The sequence below is a fragment of the Annulohypoxylon truncatum genome (genome assembly GCF_022578515.1).
Source record: "Annulohypoxylon truncatum strain CBS 140777 unplaced genomic scaffold F4807scaffold_40, whole genome shotgun sequence".
NCBI classification, from domain to species: domain Eukaryota; kingdom Fungi; phylum Ascomycota; class Sordariomycetes; order Xylariales; family Hypoxylaceae; genus Annulohypoxylon; species Annulohypoxylon truncatum.
In genome coordinates, this window is record NW_025953826.1 from 166851 (window position 1) to 176224 (window position 9374).

General features: G+C 50.8%; 4 protein-coding genes across 4 annotated transcripts; 1 reads left to right on the forward strand and 3 right to left on the reverse strand.

Annotated features, from left to right (window-relative positions):
• Positions 1-133: 133 nt before the first annotated feature.
• F4807DRAFT_273126 (uncharacterized protein) lies at positions 134-2376 on the reverse strand. The gene is made up of 4 exons (XM_047994594.1): positions 1398-2376; positions 1102-1309; positions 668-1051; positions 134-614 (listed from the first exon to the last, which is right to left on the reverse strand). Exons 1-4 carry the CDS (start codon positions 2046-2048, stop codon positions 205-207), a joined length of 1653 nt encoding a protein of 550 aa, XP_047850238.1. The 5' UTR covers positions 2049-2376; the 3' UTR covers positions 134-204.
• On the reverse strand, positions 2297-4381 carry F4807DRAFT_442042 (translation initiation factor eIF5A). The gene is made up of 4 exons (XM_047999435.1): positions 3896-4381; positions 3357-3620; positions 3170-3299; positions 2297-3111 (listed from the first exon to the last, which is right to left on the reverse strand). The coding sequence occupies exons 1-4, from the start codon at positions 3905-3907 to the stop codon at positions 3041-3043; spliced, it is 477 nt and encodes a 158-aa protein (XP_047850239.1). The 5' UTR covers positions 3908-4381; the 3' UTR covers positions 2297-3040.
• Positions 4382-5041: 660 nt separating this feature from the next.
• On the forward strand, positions 5042-7519 carry F4807DRAFT_273163 (Vps52-domain-containing protein). The gene is made up of 2 exons (XM_047994595.1): positions 5042-5674; positions 5734-7519. The coding sequence occupies exons 1-2, from the start codon at positions 5194-5196 to the stop codon at positions 7278-7280; spliced, it is 2028 nt and encodes a 675-aa protein (XP_047850240.1). The 5' UTR covers positions 5042-5193; the 3' UTR covers positions 7281-7519.
• Positions 7519-9374, reverse strand: F4807DRAFT_273176 (uncharacterized protein). The gene is made up of 3 exons (XM_047994596.1): positions 8932-9374; positions 8683-8823; positions 7519-8608 (listed from the first exon to the last, which is right to left on the reverse strand). The coding sequence occupies exons 1-3, from the start codon at positions 9140-9142 to the stop codon at positions 7758-7760; spliced, it is 1203 nt and encodes a 400-aa protein (XP_047850241.1). The 5' UTR covers positions 9143-9374; the 3' UTR covers positions 7519-7757.

The window sequence follows — 9374 nt, forward strand, 5'->3', positions numbered from 1 at the left end:
ACCACCCGCTAACAGTTGCGTAACACCGTTTATTTTAATCTACGCACTATGTACAATGAATGTACCTCCGTTGTGTCAATTGATCTTAAAGCCGATGCTTCAACTCTGAGGTTGCAAGTTGCAATGACTTGATATGGAATCAAGGTAATTATTAGCAATGCCATAGACGGTTTTGTTAACTCATTAATTTAGACAATTATAATATTAATCTGAATCGTCATCCATTAGAACCGCTTTCCCCTTCCCCTTATCCCGTTCTCGTTTCACTCTCTGATTGCACCAAACTGCCAACCGATTCTCAACCTGTGTAGTACCCTTGATCAGTGTATTCAAAGTTACGGCCGCAGTACTCGCTGCTTTTCCATAGAATACTTTTGCTGCATCCGGCAGATCTTCTTCGGTTCGCCAAACTGGACAGAAATCTCGATCTTGCTTTTCTTTCTTTCCGTTCTCTAGTTCTTCAGGATCAGGGACCGGTTCGACTACTTGGAGGGAGCTATTCATGGCTTCATATCTATTCCTTATACGCTCACTGCCCCCATCCCCGTTCGACTCTTGATTCGGGAGTGTAGGTCGCTTTTGGTTCTCAAATGGTTCTCGAATTCGCTCGTCGGCTAGGTAAAGAGTCAACGTCACAGATTTTATAATAGAAGTTGTGGTAACTCACTTTTTGCGTCACCGTCTGCTATCCACATCTTCTCAAACCAGTCCATAAAATCGTCTAGCTTCGTTTTTTCCATAGTCAATACATCCTCAGGTCCTACTTTGTATTCTTCCCCTCGTTGTAAGTTTGATGATGTTCCCGCCGTATCATCTTGCATGACTTCCTGCCATTTCGCCCAGTCCATTTTGAGACTTCGAGGGTCTTCGTGACTCCGTGGCGGCCTTTCTATACCGTCTAATGGGTAGAGTAGCTTCGCAGATACGACGATTAGACTAACCAATAAGACCTCTGGGTTATCCATCGTCCGAATTGTTTTGCCTCCAGTATGATACGAGTAATCCGTCTTCAATATCTCAGTCATACATTTTACTGCCATGTATACCTCGACTAAGTAAAAGTTAGTAAATCCCAACTCGTTTCTGTCTGTATAAACCTACTAGGGAGAGTCAATTCCGTAATAAACCGCACCAATATTGGCACATAATTCAGCGGAGGAAAGACGGTCTCGAAATTGACCTTATATGCTATCACCAGATCTTGCACGGCAGCCTGCAGTCGACCCGGCGGGATATGATCTCTAACCTGCAGAGCGCGGTGATACTCTGCAGGAAGACGGTCCCGGACATTGCGCGGGATGCCGTTGAACTAGATAAAGCAGCCGTATTAGCACACTTGCATACTCTCATAGCCCCAAAACTTTTTAGAGGGGTAATAAGAGAAGTGTAGTCCATACAGCCGCAAGAAAATCGATCTCCCCCCTTTGCGCCCAGCCGCAGAACTCTGCCATCGAGGCCGGTAACCGCCTTACCAAGCAGCCCAAGTAGCACAGCGCCAGCGTGTCGATCAGCTTCGGCAATTTCCACCGCTTACCCGCATCCGGGGCCCAAGTCGCCGTCGTCGCATCCGAGAGCCCCAGTTCCTCAGACTCGCTTCCCGTGCCCTCGCCCATCGAGCTAAACAGCGGCTGACTCTCCTCCCTGCCTCCCCTCCCCTCCTCCTCGTTCCCACTCCCCCTAACCGGCAAGCTCCTAACTCTCAGCGACCAAAGCGCCCTAACGATCTCCTCGAAATCGTCGGGAAATTCCTTCTCGATGACCAACCAGCGCACCTGTTTCACGAGTATCAACTGCAGCACCTCGAGATACAGCTCCCGACCCTCGTCGCCGGATAGTTTGACCGCGACTTTCTGCCTCTTCTCCTTCTTCTTGCGGCTGACCTTGCCCTGGGTGCCGAAGTTGTCCTCGTCGGCCTCGTGCTCCGCGAACCCTTCGAGTCGGTGCCCGTTGCGGCAGTACCGCAGCGCGTCCTGCGCGTACCACTGCCGCGCGCCGCACTCGTCGCACCGCTCGCCGGAGCGGAATTTGTGGTACTTTGTCGGCGCCATTGCCGTGATTTGAATTTACGTTTACTTGCTAGGCGCCGTCCACTGTACGAAAGCCATATTATCTAAGTAGGAAAAGACGGTATGGTAAGTGAAAGAAGAGAAGTTGAAGGAATAGCGGGGACTCGAGCCGCAAATAGACTTTATCTCGTTGATATGGAATTTGGGTTGTACGTATGACTTGAGACTTGTCATACAATGCTTAATAGACGTTCGTTTAGTATTATTGTCTTAAAGGTGAATATTTACAATTTTTCATCCCTGAAAAGTCTAAATCTTATAAGTGCTCAGGTTATGCAATTTATATCCGGACTATGAATTACTTTAATCTGATAAATCATACCAGAGAGAATACCCCAGTCTCGAAGTTTGAATGCTTCTGTTACTTGGACCAACATAGAGCCTATCTACCCAATAACCGGGGTTAGATTGAAGCTTTGCAATGTTACTTTCTTACAAGTAAGGGGCAACTTTCGGAAGTGACTTATTGCAATGACGTTAGAAATGCGCAATATTATTCCGAACCGGTCCTTGGCGTTATTTACTGATAGTTTCACGCACAATTAACCTCAACACGTGTGTATTCCTGAAATCACGTAAGATTGGTCATCGAAATCACTAAGGTTCATAAGAGAAAAATATCATATCGTAGATCCCGCATGACAAGTCATGTGCCATTCAAACAGGAAATCTGTTTTGCTATGATCCTCCCAATGCACATCGTTTTTGTTCCTCAAAAGAGATGGGACAGATGCGAGATCTGTAGGATTGCCGTACAAACTGCCATGACCCGCCGTGTTCCCCCACGGTGGATAGCACAGCAATGAATAAATCCTAAGGTGAACCGACTATGGACGATTGTCCACCATGAGCCTAACTACTAGTTTCCTAGTTAAAGAATCCCCTTCAGGTGATGTCCAAGTTGGCAGAGGCATTAGCAGAGCTTGAGGACCCGACATCGTCCGCACGAGCCTCTAAGTCTCCCTGTAGGAGACTTAGTCCTTCTGGCTGGGCTCGTCGGCCTTGATGGCAGCCTCTTCACCCATAGCAGACTGAATGGTGATGACTAAATCCTGTTAACCTCCAAGAGCCCGGGTTTCATACTAGAAGTAGGATAAACTTACTAAGAGGGGTCTGGGCGTCATCGGCAGCCTCGATCTTGTTGCCGATGTCTCCCTCGGGAAGCTTGATGTCGCTGCGCTCCTCAGAGGTGTTCATGTCGTGAAGGACAAGGAAACCATCCTCGATGTGGGACTGAAAGTTGTGTCAGCGCAACCTTTCATCAATCAATATCTGCCGGAGCCTACTCACGAAGTTGTACTGCTTGGTCTTGACGACGGGGACCTCCATGTTGTGGGTGGAGGGGCAGAGTTCTTCAAGCTTCTTGCCGGTGAAGATGTCGATACCAACAAGATGGACCTTGGCGTGACCGTGCTTTCCAGTCTTGGAGGTAGACATGTCGACGATCTTGCAAGGACGGCCCTTGATGACGACGGCGCCGTTCTTTCGGAGAGCCGAACATTGCATGGGGAAGGTGTTGGACGCACCGGCGTCACCCTGGTTGTCGATCTCGAACTGCGGAGAGGAAGAGGCTTGTCAGCACCATGATTATCGTCCCCAATCTTTCTGATAGCGGTCGCAAATTGGTAAAAACAAATGTAAAGTAGATATGAATTGTGTGCGATTAACGAGACATGAATTTTGCCATCGCGGGGTTCATTGGCGATGCGAGCCAAATGCGTAATGCTTGATGCGGGGTGATTTTAAGCACTCTCCCGCCGCCTATTTGCGATCACCAGTAAAAAAAAAAAAAAAAGAGGGACATGACTGCCGCCGCTGTTACAACTTACCTCGTCCGCCATTTTGAAGGATTGACCGAAGTGAAAGTGAGTAGCTGATAAGTGGAAGAGAAAGCAAGATGCGCAATAGGCAAAGCTGGATGTCCGAGACCGAACTTGAAGTTGGTGGACTTATTTGTAGAGGGAGGGGAGGTTTTGAAGAGTGAAGAAGATCCAGAGGAGGGGGTAGAGAGAAAAAAAAGTAGAGCTGGACCAGGGCTTTGGAGGGGATGGACGTCAAAGGCAAAAGGACGGGATTTATTTTTTTTCTTCTTTCCAGACCAATTGGGCACACACTTTAGACCGTGTCTAATAGGTTGATTGGCTCGAGACCTAAGAATTAGCTCCAATTCTCTTAGTAGCTTTTTGTACTTTTTTTCCTTCTCTCTTTTCTCTTCTAGCACTGTTAAAAAAGTTTGGCTGGGACTTGCTGGGGAAAGACTTGAAGGAATTGTGGGGGGTTTTTAGGCAGCCTAGACCAGCCTGAGGAAGAATAGGTCACACAAAGCCGAGCACTAATTCTATTTCTTGCGGCCTCACTGTTGAGCTTCAAGTGAGAAAGTTTTAAGGTTTTTAGGGAGCAAAAGTTCTCTTCTGACCACTATATCCAAGGTTGAATCACTTCCAAATTTCGTACTTTCAAAACTTCAGGCAATTGTGCGCTCCCATAGTTCCAAGATGTCTTTGATTATGTCTAAGGAAACTGACTAACACAGTTCTCTATACTGGGATTTCGAGTACAATATTCTATTCTACACCTTGAATTGGTCCAATTCTTACTGGAAGACCTCAGTTACCTCGGTGCACGTAAGGCATCTATGATGCGTTTAACATTGAGGAATAAACCCTACCTGCTTGAAGGAGAAGAAGAAGGTACATGGATGTACTTTCCGCATTTATCAGAAACTAAAACTTGACCCACCTTTAGATCTTGCCCACTCAGATTCTGCTCTTGCTCTGTGGATTGATACTAAACATAAAACGAGTCTAATCCTGATATGGTAATTAGACTCGATGACATGTGTCTTGAGCTTTGACCAATCACCGTTCTTTATTCCGCGACATAGGAGAGGCTGTTGCACGGCCTCGTCTTGGTCTTCTTCTAACAGCTTGGATCATTAACTATATGACCTATAGCGCGAACAAGACGACCTCTATATTCCCCGACACCGACTAATTCAATCAACACTCTAAAATCTTTTATACTAGGAGTTGTATTCACGTCGTTAGTTTGCTAATACGGTTTGTAGCTCGTAGAAGAGCCATGACGCGGCCCGACTTATAGCGATTTCCCAGCTCGCATCTAGAATATGTGGCTCGATCGGCTTGCCGGTCAGTCAACCTCTCCCGCTCCCTCTCAGCCGGGTAGCCGCTCCTATTCTCCCGCCCCCCGACGAACTACAAGCGGCCTAGGCCCCTACATTACCTCGCAACAGAGACCCGGCCTCGGCATCACCCCGAGATCATCATCGTTGTCACTAGCATCCTCCGAATCATCCGCCTCTTCTTTCTTAGCTTCTTCTAAAAGAGCCAATGGGTCAACATTAAAAGAATCGAGGACAATATACAGCGGCCCCGACCCCATAGAGATTCTGAGTACGGTTTTAGGAGATGACAAACAACATGAGGGATCGGCCACGAAAGCAGCGGCTGAATCAGTTAGCTCTATATCAGCTGAAGACCTCCAGCTGGAATTTGATTTTGGCGGGTTGTCTATCAGAGAGCTAGCATTATCGGAGGAGTCGGCGGTAGATGGAGTTGGTGTATATAGACCGCAGGCAGCCGAAGAATGTATGCCCCCTTTAATCTTAAAGTCTCTCTCCTTACCATGCTCAAATTATACTTCTTAGATGACCGAGATAAAGCCAAGTTTGAGGACTTACACCGTTCGATACAAGCCTGCGACGAGGTGTTAGGTTCAGTAGAGGTTAACTTGGATAACTTTCGAAACGACCTTGCCACCGTTTCTGCGGATATCGAGACCTTACAAGCACGATCGACAGCCTTAAATGTGCGATTGGAGAATCGAAAATCAGTAGAGAAGGGCTTGGGACCTGTGGTCGAGGAGATTAGTGTGTCTCCTACGGTAGTATCTAAAGTCGCCGACGGTCATATCGACGAATCATGGGTCAAAGTTGTTGCCGAGATCGACAAGAGAGCTTCCTCCCACAAGAAAAACGCATCGAATGCACAGGGCAGCAAGGGTTTGCAAGATCTCGGTCCCTTATTAGAGAAGTTAGTCCTCAAGGCTATCGAACGGATAAGAGACTTTTTCGTTTCCCAGATTAAAGCTCTACGATCACCACATATCAATGCGCAGATCATCCAACAGCAGAACTTCCTCAAATTCAGGGATCTATACTCCTTTCTCCACAAGCACCATTCCGCCTTGGCCGACGAGATATGCCAGGCGTATTTGAATACTATGAGATGGTACTATGCCAACCAATTCGCACGATACGAGAACGCTCTCCGCAAAATCAAGCTACATAGTTTAGACAAGACAGATGTATTAGGAAACGAGGATATGTCTCGCAAAGGCACCGTCCTTTCAAGTTCGAAAATAGCTGGTCCGCCCCACGATGCCTTTAACTTGGGCCGTCGGATCGACCTCCTACGAACGAACAATACAAGCGCCCTCTCTTCCTACCTGGCCGAAGAAGACCAGTCTACCCACTACCTCGAAGTCCCCTTCCGCAACTTCAACCTCGCCCTCATCGACAACGCGACGGCCGAATACACCTTCCTCGCGTCCTTCTTCTCTCCCGCCCTGAGCTACTCCGCCATCTCGCGCCACTTCACCTACATCTTCGACCCGACCTTCCAGCTAGGCCACACCTTGACGAAGACGCTTATCGCGGATACCTACGACGCCATCGGCGTCCTCCTGGCCGTCCGCCTGAACCAGCACTTCCAGTTCGAGCTCCAGCGCCGCAAAGTCCCCGCCGCGGACGGCTACCTCAACGGGACGGCCATGCTGCTGTGGCCGCGCCTGCAGTTCATCATGAACGCGCACTGCGAGTCCGTCCGCGCGCTGACCTCGGCGCTGCCCACGCGCCCGCCGACGTCCAAGGCGGAGCAGGGCAAGCTGTCCGCCGCGCCGCACGTCTGCACGCAGCGGTTCGGACAGCTGCTCCACGGCATCCTGGCCCTGAGCACGGAGGCCGGCGACGACGAGCCGGTCGTCACGAGCCTCGGCCGCCTGCGCAGCGAGGTCGAGGCCTTTCTGACGAGGTACAGCACGGCGTTCGGGAACGACAGGAGGAAGAGGGAAAGGTTTTTGTATAATAACTATAGTTTGATCTTGACTATCATAAGCGACACGCATGGCAAGCTGGCGGTGGAGGAGCAGGAGCACTTTGAGGGGTTGAAGACGGCTTTTCAGGAGGCGGCTTAAGAACCTAGGTTTGATATCGGATGACTGCTAGGTACCTAGGTACCGACAGATGGGCAGGGCTAGATATGATGAGATCGAAAAAAACGATTAAATGAGACTGCAGTTCTAAGGATGGCTTCTGTTTTGGTTATCAAAGAAGGAGTCGCTAAATTTGAATTCTTGAATACCCCCGTGTTGTACTGTACTATGGTTGTAAAAATGTAACGTGTTTTAGTGTCATAGACTTATTCCCCATCTACATCCTCGGAGACGATCCTCAATTATTTTTTTTCTAACATTCAAAAAATCAAGAATGGCCCATGTTATCTACCAAAGTGCGAAGTCGTGCAAGGCAACTCCTTATCACCAACTCCCAACCAACTGCATAGCGACCAAGGAAAAGCATTCGTGCCTATTCCTACAAACCTCATAAGCACATCTACAGATGACGCATGGCTACCACCATCCAACACAGCTGGATCATCCCGCGCCCCTGCTCTAAAAGTAATGGCCCGGCATCGACCTCGCAACAAGATTCGTCCAGAACGGCGCCTTGCGGAGGTACACCGCGCCGATCCCAATAACTACGGCCAGTATCACCGTCCTATTCGCCCAGACCGTCTTCATCGCCTTCTCGCGGCGCGCCGCCCACCGGAGCTCCTTGCGCTGCTGTTCGAAATACGCAAAGCCCTCCGCCAAGCCCTGCCTGGCGCACACGTCGACCCTGCGTCCCGTCTTCAACGCGCTCGCGTTCGAGATACGGCCCCAATTCCTTAGGGTTTCGGGCGGGTGTTTTTCGAACAGGGCGGCGGCGTCGGCGATGACGGCGTCGAGATCGAGGTCCTGGGGCAGCTTGGAGAGGGCGAAGTGCAGCATGTCGGGCTCGTCGTGGTCGAAGAGCTCGGCGCGGCGGGTGAGGACGATCTGGGCGAAGACGTAGAGACTAAAGACCTGCTCGCGCGCGAGCAGGGCGTCGAAGAGGCGCGCGATGTCGGCGTACCGCCGCACGTTGTGCGCGAACATGGTCAGCGTGTCCGAGAGCGCGAAGTACGGCTCCGTGCGCCCGACGTGCGCGCACAGCGCCGGGTCCACCGCCGAGATGATGTCCGGGATCAGCCGCAGCTGCGAGATCGCCGGCCCCAGCGACGGCAGCATGAAGTCCCGGATGCGCAAGCCCGAGAGGCGCGACACGGCTGTCGCGCGCGAGCTGGGCGGCAGCACGAGCAGGAAGACTTGGCAGATGTCGTGGTACCCCTGGAAGTAGCTGAGGTGCGGCTGCCGCCGCAGCACCTCGGTGATGAGGTCCGAGAGTGCGGATTTCTTTAAGTCGAGCTGCGCTTGGGTGTCATCTGGAGATTGGTTAGCGCTCGGGTGAGTATACTCCAACCGCCATTCGCGGTGGAGAGATGGTTGCATTCCGTACCATCTGGGTAGTAGACGAAGCTGCGGTCAACGTCTAGCTTCACCTGGTCCTCGTCTTTATGCCGTGCGAGCTCCCTCCACGAATCGGAGACTCCGTCCTGGTTCCCGTGCTCGTCGACGGTGAAGCCTAATAATACCGGCCCTGCCAAAGAAGGTTGAGCCTCACGTTTGCCACTAGATTTAACCGGACGAGTGAGGGAGTGGGTGAGATGCGGGATGGGAGACGGTGAGGTGTGCGCGGGTCACTTACATGCTTGGCGACGGATGGTGTCGGAGAGGAACCCGCCTCTCGATACGGCTAAGACCTGGAGATCGTCGATATCCCTCCGCCTGCATGCGTCCAGGATGCGGGACTCTTGTGCGAGGACTAATGCGGGTTCGTCATCGTGGTGATGATCGTCTGCGCCGTTCACATCTTTCTCCTCTTCTCTGCCGTCGGCATCCTCCTGTTCCCGGGCCATGGGAAAATCGATCCCCTCCGCTGCTGCACGTCAGGTTGCCTCACTTGTTGCTGTGTGCGTCCGCGTGTGGATGGACTGATAACAGGCCGCTGCTCCTGGCAGGGTCGCAACTGTGGCATCTGATACCATATGCAGCAGGATAAGCTCCGATGTTCTCCCTTTTTCTTCCTTTCTTAATCTAAGACACTCCTACACGGTAAAGATCTTTCGATGAAGTTGGTGTACCTAGACG

Bases quoted from the DNA above. Each gene is read 5' to 3' on its own strand.
- F4807DRAFT_442042 (XM_047999435.1), bottom strand. The intron at 3,300-3,356 runs GTGAGTAGGCTC...CACAACTTTCAG, and splicing joins AGACCAAGCAGTACAACTTC to TCCCACATCGAGGATGGTTT. The intron at 3,112-3,169 runs GTAAGTTTATCC...AACAGGATTTAG, and splicing joins TGACGCCCAGACCCCTCTTA to TCATCACCATTCAGTCTGCT.
- F4807DRAFT_273163 (XM_047994595.1), top strand. From the start codon at position 5,194: ATGTGGCTCGATCGGCTTGCCGGTCAGTCAACCTCTCCCGCTCCCTCT. The intron at 5,675-5,733 runs GTATGCCCCCTT...TATACTTCTTAG, and splicing joins ACCGCAGGCAGCCGAAGAAT to ATGACCGAGATAAAGCCAAG.
- F4807DRAFT_273176 (XM_047994596.1), bottom strand. From the start codon at position 9,142: ATGGCCCGGGAACAGGAGGATGCCGACGGCAGAGAAGAGGAGAAAGAT. The intron at 8,824-8,931 runs GTAAGTGACCCG...CTTCTTTGGCAG, and splicing joins CACCATCCGTCGCCAAGCAT to GGCCGGTATTATTAGGCTTC. The intron at 8,609-8,682 runs GTACGGAATGCA...ACCAATCTCCAG, and splicing joins CTTCGTCTACTACCCAGATG to ATGACACCCAAGCGCAGCTC.
- F4807DRAFT_273126 (XM_047994594.1), bottom strand. From the start codon at position 2,048: ATGGCGCCGACAAAGTACCACAAATTCCGCTCCGGCGAGCGGTGCGAC. The intron at 1,310-1,397 runs GTATGGACTACA...TGCTTTATCTAG, and splicing joins AGATCGATTTTCTTGCGGCT to TTCAACGGCATCCCGCGCAA. The intron at 1,052-1,101 runs GTAGGTTTATAC...ACTTTTACTTAG, and splicing joins TACGGAATTGACTCTCCCTA to TCGAGGTATACATGGCAGTA.